This window comes from Alexandromys fortis, unplaced genomic scaffold (genome assembly GCF_014885135.2).
Source record: "Alexandromys fortis isolate MF-2015 unplaced genomic scaffold, M_Fortis_MF-2015_v1.1 scaffold_0, whole genome shotgun sequence".
In the NCBI taxonomy this organism is placed as follows: domain Eukaryota; kingdom Metazoa; phylum Chordata; class Mammalia; order Rodentia; family Cricetidae; genus Alexandromys; species Alexandromys fortis.
This window is the reverse complement of record NW_026067949.1, coordinates 23,354,313-23,369,802: the sequence shown is the minus strand read 5'-3', so window position 1 is coordinate 23,369,802 and position 15,490 is coordinate 23,354,313. Positions and strand designations below refer to the sequence as shown.

The window sequence follows — 15,490 nt, the reverse complement described above, 5'->3', positions numbered from 1 at the left end:
TAACATCATATTTGGAGCCATGGATGCTGTACCCTGAGCATCACATTTGGAGCAATGGATGCTGCACCCTGAGCAGGGCCAGGATAAGGACTGGGAGGCAGTCCAGCTACAACTCTACCCCAGGACATCTCGTGGCCATGCCAGACTTTAGCCACTCTGCCTAGAAGGTTCCCAGGCGGGTTGCTGCTTACAGAAGAGGTTCTCTTTCCATTTCCTCTCATCTTATCGTGTGTCACTTCCTACCTGAAACATATGTCTCACCTCCTCTTTCCTTTTTGCTGCCTTCTCTTTGCACCTCCCCCCACCATCGCGTCCCCATCTTTTCCATTCTACACTGCAGACTGAAGTAACTGTAGGCTTTCTGTTGAGCCAGAGAACCTCTGGTGGGTTTTTTTTATTATTATTAATATTTATTAGCTAACATCATTTACTAGAGCTGGGTTGTAGCTCAGGGAGAGTGATTGGCTGACATGCTCAAGGCTTTGGGCTTGAGCTGCAGCACTATAAAAACAAATAAACCAGATTATTAAATAGTTAGCTAAATATAGAAAATATTTTCTCTTATTAAAAATAATTAGCTATACCATGTTCTTAAAAATTTAAGAAAAGGTGTGTATTGTTCTTTGTTTAAAATGGGAAAAAAAAAAGAAAAGTTAGGGTTGCTTTTATCAGAAAGGAAAATTTTCATCTTTGATATCAATGAATTGTTTTTAAAATAGGGCTTAAAAAGAAATACCTTTGGCTCAGTCGGAATGAGCTTGCCATTATTCCTCACTTGAGTCTTGCAACAAATGCTCACTGTTGTTAACCTTCTGCAGAATCATTGCATAAGGCTTTGTTTATGTAGACGTAGGTGACCGCCCGGTGGCTGCCAACCGACTCCACAGCACAAGGGCTGGCTTCATAGAGGCCGAGAACCACAGTCAACTTTCCCTTTACAGAGACTCCTGTGTCTAGAGAGCAGGATATAAAAAGGCATAAAATCCGGCACCCACACAGAGGCCTGTTTTCATTAAGTCCTGAAGTTTTTCTGAATGGTCCATTTAGAATATTCCTCTGTCCTCTCCTGTCCTAACACAGAGCCCTTCTTAGATAATTTCTGATTGCAAGTGTCTGTTTTCAGACATCAACCCCTCCTTCTTTCGTCTCTCTCTCTCTCTCTCTCTCTCTCTCTCTCTCTCTCTCTCTCTCTCTCTCTCCGTTCTTTCCTTTCTTCCTTTTCTTTTCTCCCTCCCTCTCTGCACCGTGCCCCCATTCTCTTCTCATTCCCGCTTCTTCTTTCCTTTTCCTTTGAGGTTTCTCCACACAAACATGCCTTAGCTTGACTTTCTTCAGATCCTCATCTGATGCCCCTTTTCAGCGGTCAACCTAAAGGAAGAATGGGCACCGCCCACCCTGCAGCCAGGGTCCTGATGTGGAGCCGTGGGGGCTGCTTGGAAAAGACACGAACAGCTTGATGTTTCTTCTTGCACTTGCTGCTCACAATTGCCGGGAGCATTTTCTATAGCTCCAGAGAGTGACTCTGAGAACAGGAACAGTGGGGCTGCAGAGAGAACCCAGATGTTAAGAGGGCCCCTCCTCCTGCTCCTCCTCCTCCTGCTCCTCCTCCTCCTGCTCCTCCCCCCCCCCCTCCCCCCCCCCCCCCACCCCCCCCCCCCCTCCCCCCCCCCCCCCCCCCCCCGCTCTTGCAAGGCAGCTGGGATTGGTTCTCAGCACCCACGTGACAGCTCACAATCACCTGTAACTCCAGTTTTTGGGGATCTGATGCCCCCTTCTGGTCTCTGCAGGCCCCTGCATGTATTTGATGCGCATATATACGTATACTCAGGTGTATATACACACATGTGCACTTTAAATATATATATATTAAAAAACACAGGAAAACACACATAGCTAAAACCGTGTACCCGTCTCAGGCTCCCAGCCCTTCTGATCTAACTGGGCAATATTCTCAGTTACACTTCTCAGTGGAGGCCGAACACGCTTTGAGGGACATGGAGTAAGGAGAGAGCTAAGACGGGCGACATTTTTATCCTTATATTCACTGGGAGAGATTAGTTTTCGAAATTAGTCTGGGGATCTGCAATCATTTGTATTTGAAAGTGGCAGTTCAGGCTCCCTGCCCAAAACAGAAAGCCAGTTCTGTTGCCAGTGGAGGTGGTGGGCAGAACCTCTACCCTGCCGTGTCTGTCCGCAGAGTTAGCCAGCCCACCATTGCCATGTCGGCAGAGTTAGGCAGCCCGCCATCCCACGGGGTTTGGACTGAAGCTGATTTGTTTTGCTCTTAGTGAAAAGCTGTCTTAAGTGGCCCAACTGTAAGTTTTGGGTCACCCTTGGCTACTCATTTGCTGTCAACTGCAGTTGAGGAGTTAGTTACATGGTAACCACCTTTCCGTTGTTGATGTTTCATCTGAGGGGCCACCAGGCCAGCCTTGAGTTTTAGTCCTTTCATTTAGCTCCATAAATCTAGAAAAATATGTGAGTATTCCCTTAGCACAGTGGGGGGCGGGGGGGGGAGCTTCCTCCTCGCTAGGATGGCGGAGGTCTGTGCTGCGGTCTGTAGCCATTTAGAAAATCACTTCCCCACCAGGTGTGAACTCTGGACAGACTTGCGAGGCTTGGAAGGAGAGCGTTTTTATGAACCAGTAGTTCACAGTAGACTGGGTGGGGCTGCCTTCCATTATGTGGAATAAATCCCACCAGGATGGTGACGTCAGCCTCTGCCCCTGACTGAGCTTTTGTCCTATTCCCTCTGTAGGTAACAGTACCTGGACTCCAGACGTTTGTGGTCTTAGATATGGGCATCCCCCAGTCTCCAAGCCAGCCTAGTGACATCCCTGATCCCTCTTGTATCTCTAGACACATGTGTGTGGTTGTGTGTGTCTGGAGGGTGTCTCAGTGGAATCGTGCAGACTGAGGACTGAAGGCAGGAAAGCATATGGCTTCCTTCTGGGACCACATTTAGGAAATAACCGCACTGCGTCCTAATAATGTTGAACCATTTACTTTGGTAGGTAATTGAGGCCTGGCCTGGCCAGGTAATAATCTAACTTAGAGAGAGCACTAACAAGTTACTGTTAGATTTAATTTGTTCCCTAACCCATCCTGTGAATATCAATGCTAACAACAGTGTCTTGTGTTTTTTTTTTCTTTTTCTCCTTGTGTTTTTTTTTTCCTTTTTTCCTTAAATCAATGTGCTTTTTTTTTTCCTGTGTGAATAATTATATGTCTAGAAACAGCCATGGAGTGACTTTGCTGTTCTGAATGGGGGAAAGATTAATAGTGACATTTGGAAGGCAAGTATATTGTCAGATTTCAGATCATTTCATCTTGTTTTGTTCCTTTCTGCATGGCTGTGGCTGTTTAATTTTCTCCTTCGTGAATATCATGCATTCTGCAGGGACAGAGCCGTGGGGCTTCTTGCCAGGGGCATGCCGCTCACATTCACATTGTCTGTGTTTTTCTTTTTTGATGTCTCCCATTGTGAATGACTTCAAGCTGGTGTGTCCCCGGTCCCCTGTTGTCCTGTAAGAACCAGAGCTCGTGAGCCACGTCAGCACGCGGCAGCCCTTGCATGCCATTTTCTGCCTAAGCTCACATCCACTCTGCGCCTCTTGCTGGGGCTTTCGCTCCTCTTTGGTATTTGAGGCAGGGTCACGGGCCCTTCCATTGTGCCTTAACAGCATCTTTTTCCCTCCAGGATTTGCATGCAGCCACAGTTAACCCAGACCCCAGTTTAAAAGAGTTTGAGGGAGCAACACTGCGCTATGCCTCCTTGAAACTCAGGTAGGAGGGTAGAAGGGTTTGCCAAAAAGGGTGGTTGCTGCATTGAGCCTTCACAACACTGTTCTAAGACCAGTTTTATGTTTTCTTCCTAGAAATGTCCCTCACGCTGATGACGATGACTCTTGTAGTGTCAACAGTGACCCAGAAGCCAAGGTTTGTAAGAAAGATGCTTTTCAGCAAAGAGCTTACATTGTCCCGTCAGAGTAATGGCTTTGAATAACGCCACCCTCCCCCAGCCACTTACTAAGTAATCATCCTTTCATTGTCTCTCTCTCAGTCTCTGTGACATTTTAAGAACACCCCTCTTCCAGCTTAGGTGTGTGATATTTCTGCAGTCACCACCGCGCAGACTCTAACCATGCTGTCCATGACAGGAGTGGTGGCCCGCAGGCAGCCCAAAGATGGAAAAGACGAGCCAGCCAAAATGTATCAGTAGAGGTGTCGGGCTCTGTGCGTGTCCCAAGCGGTTGGGAGTGCGTGTTCCGGTCACATGGTTCTCAGCATAGAGCACCTGTGGGTCATTATTAGGGAGCATGGGGCACATCCTGAGGAGAACCAAGTCAGAAACTCGTCCTTCAGAAAGGACATCTTCAAACTGAAACCTGCTTCAAATGACCTCCATCCCACCCCTGATCCAGAAGGTCCCCGTGGTGAAGAAACTAACTCTGAGGGCAAGGGGGCTGCAGGGCTTTGGTACCTGTATAGTAATCACAGTGCACATCGGCCTCCCGGTTTCTTAGAGCCTGCAACTGTTCCCTTGTGCTTCGTTATACAATCATCAGTGCAACTCAAGAACACATGTGCATACACTCACACGCACGCACACACGGACAGACGGGCAGACGGACAAGCACTACAAAAGATATTTAATTCCATATTGTATCAAATTACAAATGTAGTGTATGAGGTACAATCATCCAAAGGACCCGAGTCTGGTTTCCAGCAGCTAACAACCACCTGTAGCTTTGCTGACAGGGACCTGACGCCATCTGTTGGCCTCCATGGTCACACCTAAGCAAGAAGTATGAACTCTCTCATGTGTTAAAAAATGATTTTCATATATATATATACATATATATATATACATATATATATATATAAAATCACTTATCTAAAGCCTACATGCTGGGAAGGTAAGAATAATTGGTAGACCAGTTGTCTGGTGAGCCCTGTAAACAGAAATGGCAGCGTCCATACGAGCACACATGACAGAGTATGTGTATAACTCTGAAAATGTCTGTGAGCCTTCTTCATGTTTTAGACATTAAATACGTTTTGTAACTGGCAGTCATCTGTGTGTGAGCTTGTATGTAGTTCTGAAACCTAATCTTATTTTAAATAATTAGGACTCACTGAAGTTCTCAGGCTTGAATCCCCATGTGCCCTTCGCCCTGTTTCCCCTAATATTAACATCGTCATAATCATAGAGCTGAGAGGCAGTCGGTTCCTCACTAATATCCTCTCTCTGCCCCGGCATCCGTCGATTCTATGTGCAAATAAGGAGCACTTTGAAAGTTCCTGCACATGGCCCTTCCCGCAGTTCCCTGGCTCGGCCTCCTTAACTTCATTATTGCTGGCCATTATTGCTATTTAATTAGTAGCATGTCCCCTCTCCCCCATTTAGGCCGTGGCACCGTCGGCACGGTTCGAAACACTACAGAGCAGAGCTACAGCTCCCTAAAAATGGGCGTTGTTTTTCTCTGTCAGTTACTGCGTTGGTAGAGGTTGCTGAAGCCGATATTGCTAGGTCTGTGCCATCAGTCTTATGGCTTCTGTCTCTTCCTGGAAAACTGCTTTCATATCGACAATGCCGTGGCGTCCCCATCCACGACAATACCATAGACTCCCCATCCACGATAATACTGTAGCGTCCCCATCCACGATAATACTGTAGCGTCCCCATCCACGATAATACCGTAGACTCCCCATCCTCCCACGTCGCAGGTCACCCGAGGCTTTGCCGTTCTTTATCTGTTTGTCTTGGTTTTACTGCATATGAACTATTACTTTCTAGTATTAAATTTCCCCTCTCCCTTCACCTCCTTGCCTCTGCCCCTCCTTCCCTGTATTAAAGACTCAACCCCATAGTTGCAGGCTTGCCAAGGACATACTCTACCACTGAGAGCCATGGCCAGGCTTAAAAATCCCTTGTTACATGGTCATCAAGGAGGGCATTCCTTACAGAATAATTTAAAGCCCTTAAGTAAGCATTCTGTTCTGATTTGGCCAGCTTTTCTTCTACTGTCCTCTCTTGACTGTCTACTGTCCCCAGGATATAATCCACGAAGCCACTTGCATTTACTCCCTAGAGGTTTTTATACATGCGAAACTTGTCTGCCATGGTAGTCTGAGATGATTCCCGCCAATTATTTCTTTTCCTCCTCACTGACTTTTATCAGGGAAGCAAACGTTTTCAATACCCTGCACATCCAGGCCTTTCACAGGTAATCACATGACCCCTGCTCACCATACTTAGCCGGCCAGGTAGGAAGCGCTTACTAAACCGAGACTTCATTCTCTGTGGTCTTTCCTGGGCTCACCCACATCCCTGCTTCGAAGTCTCAAGTTTAGTCCGTCTCCTAGGACACACAGTGCATTGCTGACCAAAAGCATGATTAACACTAAAGTCAAATTGTGGGAAAGTTGATGCTTTTTTAAAATATATATATAACCAGTTCCTCCCTGTCCTTTGTTGTGACTGTTCAGGTTTCTGTAAAGGAGATTTTGTGCCACCTGGTGGACAATATTGGGAATTACACCTTCAAAGAAAAGGACTATTGGAATCATTGGATTGAATAGAATTGGAAGTGGTTTTAAAGATTTTGCGACTTCTAGGGTTCTGCAGTCAGTGTTAGAAGCGGTGTTGAACATGGCTTTCCTGAGCCTCTAGCTGCCCGATCTTTGTTGTAGCATATACCAAATCACTTTTCATGAGGAAGGGCTTTGAACTCACAGTAAAGGAAGTGAATAAGCAAGATTACGTTCTCCCAAGCATCAGATCCTTCAGGTTTCAAATTCCTGATCTGTAAAATGGCTGTGCCTCCTATTAGAAGTCCCTCCTGATTCTGAGATGTCGTCAAGATTCGTATGAAATGTAGCAGCCCTAGTCCACAGCATTTGGAGATGAATTGGCCGTGTCTGTCCGAGTCTTGAGAAGGAGGGGTACAGGGCAGGCTCCCCTTTCACAGCCCCTATGCTCTCTCTGCTCATGAGCTTGTCCCGCAAATGCAAGGGTTCCTGGCATTGTAGATAAGAAAGCAGCGCTTTGGACAGGATTGAGAATCCATTTCATCAGTGTGCTCACCTGGTAGCGCGTAGAAATGAGACGTGAACTCTGGTACATAGGACCCCCAAGCCCAAGCGAGTGTCAGGCACACATGTTCCAAGTTACCATTTCCTCAGGCCTCGGGCCACTGTGGCTGTCTGACTAGATGGGGTTGAGGTAGCAGAGTTGCTCGAGGTGGGCATGAGTTGTGGCCTAGAGATGGACTTCTCGTTCTCTTCTGGATCCCTGTGGTCCATTGCTTTGCAGTATGCTGTTTTGGCAGCTTGGTATGATTGGCCTGGTGCAGGACAAGGGATCACGCTGCCGAGCCCAGGAGCCACACGGATGCGGCAGGCCTATAGAGAACACCATGTGGGCAGCACTGTCAAGTTTGAAACTTGTCAGAAGATGTGGTTTTGGTGCGTCTTCTATATGGACGCAAGCATGGCTTTTTCCTGCAGTCCCCTCCAGTGCTGTGGCCGTTGGCAGTTAGTGCTTGGGTTACTCGGGCGTTTTATTATCCAGGCGCTGGATCTGATGAGAGCTTCGCCTGTGTCCTGCCCTTGCTGCATCCTGCCCCACAAGGAGAAAGAAAGGAATGAGAGATGCCAGTCAGGGCAGGTACACTCAACAGAGGGACTCTCATGAGCACGGGATTCTAACATTTCTCTTGAGATTTGTTTATCTGAGCCTTCCCTTGGTTCCTATTAGCATATATTTCCATGAAGTAATTCTATTAGCCGGAAGCTGACTAGATTAACCCTAATAGATAAACAGGAAATCGCAGGGAGTGTCGGCTCTCGTCCAGAGATTTATTTCTGATCTGTAACAAAGTCGTTATCATTGCTTAGCATTTCTGTGGGATTTTATAGCTCTGCACACTGAGAAATGTTCCTGTGGTTTAGATCAAGTGAGAGACGCTGGGACTGGATTTGAGTGTGGGGTTCATTAACTAGGTGAGAGCATTTGTCGGATGCTTCGTGCCAGAGGTGCACACGAACTTAGTACTCCGTGGAACGGGTAAGACATGTGCTCTGGACCTGGACTGCCTAGGTTCAAGATCAAGGTCTGCTGTTTATCACCAGGTGGCCTCGTGATCTTGTCCTCTGCATTGCATAATAGAATGCGACAAAACTCGGTAGCTGGAAACTTGTTTTATTCTGCTCATGACTGCGAGTTTTGGGAACCTGCGCCGAATTCAGCAGCACAGCGGTGCAGTTCCTCTCTGATCCACTAGTAGGCAGCAGCACCCGGAGGATCTACTTTAGTGAGCCCCTTCACAGGACACATCCTCCAGGGCCACTCCGTGTTGCTTGGACTTTTACCAGGAGAGGTCACTGGGTAGGAAGGAAAGGATGCCAAGGTGAGAGAAGGCTTTTCTTGGAAATGATGCCATCATGATGCCATCCTATCCTGTTAGTCAAAATAGAGTTCCAGTTCAAGAGGTAGAGAAATAGACTCTTGACGGGAGAGCGGCAGGGCCACAAGACAGGGGGGATATGTTGGGAAGCGTTATTGTGGCAACTCTGAGAGAGAGAATGCCATCCCAGGCATCGGCCATTCACATGATTCAGTCACGAAACGAGTCCCAGAGCCCCTGACAAATGTACTCCATCCCAGCCAAATGAGATGTACCCGCTGAGGCGTGGCTTCTGGATGGGCGTGGATAGAGGGAATCATAAGATCTCCTTTCTCGTCTCAGCCCCGAGAAGGAAGAGCCCAGTGCTCTGCTCGGACATAGCTGGCCACAGAATAGCAAGGCAAGAAGCCAGGCTGCCTCAAAGCCCTGCATGGTCTGGTCCATCTCCTCCCCCAGACCCCCAAGCCCACAGCGGTGCCATTGGATAGAGCTCATTTTCCTCTTAGCCCAGAGGACAGATTTTTGTACTTCTAAAGCTGTTTCCCTGGCTTTATTTGCCAACATGGCCAGGCATAATACTGAAGTCCTGGCAGAAGCCTGGCTTCTTTCCCCCTGTTAACTTCTGGTTACTACCCTTGTCCAAGTGAGCAATCCAGGAATCAGCTGGCAGGGGTGAGTCGCTGAGTTCCGAAGCACGCCATTGGGACAAGAGACTTCGTTATCAACTATTGGTGGCTGGGCCTGGTGGCAGATGCCCAAAGAGGCTAATTAAAGAAAGACAGGCTCGCCCTCTTCCCTGAAAGGGCTCTGTTGGAATCAGGAGAATGGATGAGGCACAGCCAGCAATAGTGTAGGGGTGGCTGTGCTGACAGAGAGGGCCAGCAGGTACTTGAACCTGGCCCTGTAGGAATCTGGGAGAGAATTCTGGGTTATGGACTCTCTGAACTCTGCAGCCATGAGCCGATGGAGATGTGGTTCATTCACTCATTCGGCAGTACTGAGTTCTTCAGGGAGGTTCCTGGAATGCAGCTGTCTTTCCATGGCTTCCCCACAGAAGACTCAACACAGCTCTAGCCTGTTCTCTTGGGCTGGTTGCTGGGTAGCAGTCTTTTAGTGGTAATGAAGACATCCCTTGTTTGTTTGCCGTTAACAAAAAGATGGTTCTCGCATACGACAATGGAAATGATTCTGCTGCCAGGTCCTCTCTCCCTAAGCCATTTCTTCCTCGCTTTAAAGTTCCTCAATCCTGTGCAAAAGCTCATGAGTCTGAGGCCCCCAGCTCAGCTGTGAAGAACAGGCTCTCAGTTCTTCCTCTGCCTCTGGCTTAGGTACTTGTGAGGAAATCATATCTGATCAGCAGCCACACTTCTGTATTTCCCATTTCTATACTGACAGCCTGGAATGAGGACTCTCAACTGATCAGTGGCATTTATTTATTTAATAACAAGTGCCTGCATATCGGTGTGTGACCCACTGGACTCGGGAGGAAAGCCTGGTAATATGTGAGAGACCACAGTGGTGTCATTTCACGGTGACGGGGTTACAGTTTCTATCTAAAACATCCCCCACGGGCCCACGCTCTCTCTACCTGTGGAAAGCATGGGATGAGCTGAAAACATAGCGGCCATCGGTGTTGGTAGGCTGTGGGGCCTTTGGGAGGTGAAGTCTACCTGGTGGAAGAAGGTCTTTTGGAAAGGACCTTTGAAGGTTGCATCCCAGCCCTTGGTTCCCACCCTATTCCTCCTTCTTCCTGTTTGCCGTGATGCGAGGAGTCTCCACCACATGTTCCCACAGCCATGTGCCTGATGGACTGAGATCTCTGCAACCGTAGGCCAAAACAAGATGTTTCTGTAAGGTACAGTGGTCACAGCAAGCCAGAAGTTACGATAGACCAGACGGTTACCAGGCAACTAGAATTAAAGAGCGATAATTCACTAAACAAGCACACTGATTATTTCAGTTGGCTTTAAGAGCCCCCGAGATGAAATTCTCCTTCGTTAAAAACATGTTTGGCCATTGAACTAGCACTTTCCCAGTCAGGAGTCTAGCCAAAGCTTGCTTCACTTATGCTCCCCTGTTGGCACCGCCCCCCAGGCCTCACCTGGGTCTGTCTCCCACAAGCCCAGGAGATGCACTCTCTGTTTTCCCTGCAGGGACCGAGGCAGACCAGTTGTTGAACAGCAGCTCTGATCCATTGAACTGTCCTTTCTCTTGGTGCAGGCCAGCCCTTAAAGAGTATGTTTGGTTCACTCCTCTGGTTCTCTAGGGCGGGCATAGTGGTAGGTGTTCCATGCCAAAAGCCCAAGTTCACTTGTGGTCGTACCACAGTTTTAGACATTAAGAAGTTAGATGTTACAGTGCACTCCTGAAATCCCAGCACTCTGGAGGCAGAGGCAGGAGGATTGCCACAAGTTTGAGGCTAGCTAGTCTACATATAGAATCCTAGGGAAACCAGGACTATATATGTGGTGATATTCTTTTGCCAAAAGGGGTGTGATAGTTTGAATGTAATCGACCTCCATAATCTCATAGGAAGTGTCATTATTAGGAGATGTGGCCTTGTTGGAGGAAGTGTGTCACTGTGGGGGTGGGCTTTGAGGTTTCCTATGCTCGGGATACCACCCAATGTCTCAGTTGACTTCCTGTTGTCTGCAAGATGTAGGACCCTCAGCTGCTCCAACACTATGTCTGCCTGCATGCATCATGCGCCCCACCATGATAATGGACTGAACCTCTGAAATTGTGAGCAGGCCCCCCTCAATTTAAGTGTTTTCCTTTTAAGAGTTTCTGTGGTCATGGTGTCTCTTCACAGTCACAGAACCTAACTAAGATGGGATGGAAAGTAAAATATAATTGTGTGTGTGTGTGTGTGTGTGGCTGGTGTTTTTTAACAACAGAGGGGGAAATACAGCCGGAATGTCTGTAGCACACCGCGCTAAGAGAAAGGAGTGTGAAGTTGGAATATCTGAGGTCTATCCCCGGTCTGATCAGCTAGTGGTACTCAGTGTGACTTTGAACAAGCCCCTTAACCTCTCTGGGCTTCACTTTTTTCATCTGTAAGATAGTGATGTTACTCTTAGCCTGGAGACCTCACAGAGTTAGTCTAGAGACAACATAAAATATTATTGCCTCCCAAATTCCTCCTAGAAAATAGTCCAGTGTCTTGCCATTTGTGGGGGTTAGCTGTTTGGGATGTTGTGTGGATAAAGTCCCTGGAGATATTAGGAGACTTAGTCTAGTCTTGGGGCCAGTGCGTCCCATCTCTAAGGTGTCACGTATGCACAGTCTCTGAGTCTGGAACTGATGACTTCAGCGGTTGGACTTTTATTTCCCATGTGCCTTGGAATGTGTCATGAATGCAGAGCAGATGTGTGGCACCCACTGGCTGTAGTGAAAACGTAGAAAATACCTGCTTATAGACCAGTCACACAGGAAGCTCTGATCTTGCACACAGACAGGAGTCAGTAAAGGATTCCTGTGTATTAATAGAACTGGCTGTTGGCTGATGTGTTTTAGAGATGCAGCAAGCCTGGGAGCAATTTTGACTGGTTGCATTTAGTGTATGTGTCTGTGTGTGAGAGATTGTTCACTTTACATAGAATAGATTGCTTGCCCCATCCCCTTGTATTGAAGCCCCGTTCTTACAACAGTCATCAGTCCAGAGTTATTGGTTGGTCCAGCAGGAGATGGGAAGAGGCACCCAGTATCCAGACCCAGACGTTCATTTTCTGGGACCTCTGGTTCGAGGTCAGCCTCCAGAGGCCTGGTGGGGAATATTTTATTTCAACACCTTGGCTTTAGATTTGGGAGTGGGGCTGTTGTTGAAGCTGTTTTGTGACATGTCGCTGAATATTGAATCCAGGCCTCTGGTCATATTGGGTAAATGCTTTACCACTGAGCTCTATTTTATAGCTTCAAATAATCAAAGTTCTACATAAGTGTTAATACTGTGAATGATACTAAGATTGCCCTGCTGTACAGGAGATTGTGGGCTCCTTGCTCGCCACTCTTCCTCGGCATTGACATTGATCTTCAGAGTGACAAGAACTGCCAAAGATGAGAGAGTGTGGCCAGCTCTGGCCGGCTGCCATCAACAGCATTAAAACATGCTTTCTGCTGAAGAGATGGACTGGGATAAATAATAGAACACTTGTAAAACATTTTACCCCCATATTTCAGTTTGTTTTTATAACTTAATAAACTGTTAACCTTGAAGAGACACTGACATAGGAAGCTAATGTGTTTAGCTAGCGTGGGACATGCTTTGGGGGGATATATTATACATAAATGCCACCCAATTCCTCTGAACTTCATAATGAACCTCTTATATGAAAGGCTCATATATCCACACACGTGTGTGGGCAGCACTTTGTGTGTGTATGTGTTTGCAGCTAGCATGGGTGTGTGTTTGTGTGTGTGTGTGTCTGTCTGTCTGTCTGACTGCTTGCCTGCCTGTCTGTATCTCTGAGCATGGCCAGTGCTTTGGAATTGTCCACAGACCATGAGGCACTGGATGAAGCAACCACTTTGCCCACCTAAGAGGAGACTGCTCAGACCTGTGCAAAGGTAACTTGGCCAACATTGGGCACATTGCCCTATTGATAAGCGCAGAGATTCTGAAGGCATACATGCATATGTGTGGCCTCTTTTCATCCCTTAAGTCTGTTTTCTGTCCTCTCCCTTGGGGTGGGAAAGCTCTCCACGAAGTGATTTGAAAATGGATGGGTCGGCTGGGTGTGGTGGTATACTCCCAGACCAGCCTAGGTGGTCAGCAGGACCCTGCACAGAGAGGGGTGAGAGAGGAAGGGAGCAAAGAAAAGAGAAGGGAAGTGGGGGACTGCTGTGGTATCCCCAGAAGTAACATTTTACACAGAGATCTGGATTCAGAATCAAGTCCGTGACTCTGGCCCCATTGTCACCTTTGGTCCAGGGAGGTTCACCCGGGAGAGCCAAGCCATCGTTCTGGTTTTAGACCTGCACCCACCCATCCCCCCTCCACAAGGTTGCATAGCCCTCCCTAGAGGCGGCCTTGGTTTCTGTCTGTTTTGTTTTTCCAGAATTCAGCATTTCTGCTCCCCAGATTCTCCCTGTAACTCCACCGCTCCTGCACGTGACCCTCTGAAGGTAGCCACTTCGGGTTGTCATTTTCTCACATGAGGTTCCTGTCTCGTTCCCCCCTGAGGAGGATTGTCCTGCCCATCTCCACCCCCCTTGCAATTTACAGGATTTATGTCACTTCAATTTGTGTTTGTTTCTCTTATGGTTTTTCTCTGGATACTTCTCATTGGAAGAAAAATGAGCAGCTATCAAATCCCAGTTAAAATATTGCACTTAACAAAATACTCTGGGGACCCTGATCTCTACTGACGAGTGGAGTGGCCATCGATGTTAACAAGAGGATGGTGTTGAATACAACCACCTGATCACCTTCACAGTCCATGGCCATGAGACCTTGGGAAAGTCCTTTGCCCATAATGAATCCTGTCGACCAAGTAAAGAGGACACGGGGTCTTAGTTTACCTCTGAGGAGGGGAGCTACTGGGTGCTATAGTTGCAGTTCGGGGAGCTGGGGAGAAGGTTTAGAGAGCTTCAGGACTGGATCCACCCCAGGCCCACTCAGCAGGCGGAATCCCCAATGTTATATAACAAGGTGCAACCAGTACTGCGCAGCAGAGGCTCCTCTGATGTGAGAGCTCTGCATGTCTGCATCCTGGCATAGCCTGGGGACACAGTGCTTACAGCCTGTAGGCTGTGTAAACTAATAGAGTTTATCTTCCTTTCTTTTAAACAAATCACATTTCTTTGGTGTGTGTGTGTGTGTGTGTGTGTGTGTGTGTGTGTGTCCCCGAAGGGGGTGTAGTTGGTGTGGGTGACAGGCAGAGGACAGGTTGTCCGAGTTCGTTCTCTTCTTCTTTCGTGTGGATCAAGTGTCTTTACTTGCTGATCCATCTCAACAGCCTTTTTTTCTCACTCTTCCCTGCCATAGACTCCTCACCAGAGCTACTCCCTGCCCTCCCTCTATGAGTCTTTATGACCCTGCGCTCTCTGAGTCTTTGCCAGTTTTTGCCTCTTTACTGCTTCTTCCTGCCCTCATTGCCATCCTGGCCTTTGTAATCAGGCCAACTCTGTAGTGAGTTCTCTTAGAATCTGGGGGACCCATGGGTCCTGGTGCCATGCAGCGTGACCTCGAACCATCTAGCTCCTTGTTGCTCTGTGATCAACAGGGTTGGCCTGTCATGGTTACCCTTGGAGAGTTTCTAGTTTTTGGAGCTACTGGGTGTCTTAAGAGGCCCCTGCCCCCTCTCCAGGCATACACTCATGTGTGCAAACCTGTACCATACACAGTCAAGGTAAAATGTGGTTGTGGAAAGATTAGGCATACATAGCACCTACATCAGTCTGCAGAGGCCACAGCCGTTCATTCCAGGACAGACACATTGTGCTTTGGAAAACCACAGCTCAGCCAGCACTGGGTGAGGTTCCCAGTCCGAAGGACAATGTGGGAAGCAACTGAGTGTGTGAGAAACTCTGCTCTGCTCTTCCAGGTGGGCCTTGTGCCTTGTTTCTTGTGAGGATGACAAGGAGAGTCTTTTCCATCTGGCCGTGTGTCTGCCTTCAGGTTAAGCTTAGGATACATTTCAACATCTCTGGAATTAGCCTTAGTGGTCTTCCTTTTTACTTCTCACGTTTATTTATTAGTTTATTTATTTATTGAGATAGGGTCTCACTATGGTACTCCTGACTGACCTCTACCTCACTATGCAAAGTAGGCTGGCCTTGAACCCGAGATCCACCTGCCTCTGTCTCCTGAGTGCTGGGATTAACATCATGCCCAGCTAACTTGACACTTGTAAACTCATATATTCCTACTCTAAGAATTGAATAGAGCTAATCTATAAAGCAAGTTCTCAAATCGCTCTGGTTCTGGGCCGACCTCCCTCATCTTTGTAGGGCATGGGAGGTGCCTGAGGCCAATAGCATTTTTGGCAAGAGGGTGGTACTGACAAGGACATCTTGCAGGGCAGCCTCCCTCCCTCACTGTCCCACCGCACCTGCCACTCACAAAGCAGACAACCCAT

General features: G+C 47.8%; 1 protein-coding gene across 7 annotated transcripts in view; it reads left to right on the top strand.

The window, feature by feature from the left end:
* Positions 1 to 15,490, top strand: part of Apbb2 (amyloid beta precursor protein binding family B member 2) — a 316,947-nt gene that overhangs the window by 229,938 nt on the left and 71,519 nt on the right. For 4 of the 7 annotated variants that reach the window (XM_050149871.1, XM_050149870.1, XM_050149869.1 and 1 more), the window contains 3 exons: positions 3,234 to 3,296; positions 3,701 to 3,786; positions 3,879 to 3,939. In XM_050149871.1, the coding sequence (XP_050005828.1) occupies positions 3,234 to 3,296; positions 3,701 to 3,786; positions 3,879 to 3,939 (210 nt within the window). The remainder of the gene's footprint in view (positions 1 to 3,233; positions 3,297 to 3,700; positions 3,787 to 3,878; positions 3,940 to 15,490) is intronic. The other 3 variants (XM_050149874.1, XM_050149873.1, XM_050149872.1) reach the window with 1 other exon arrangement.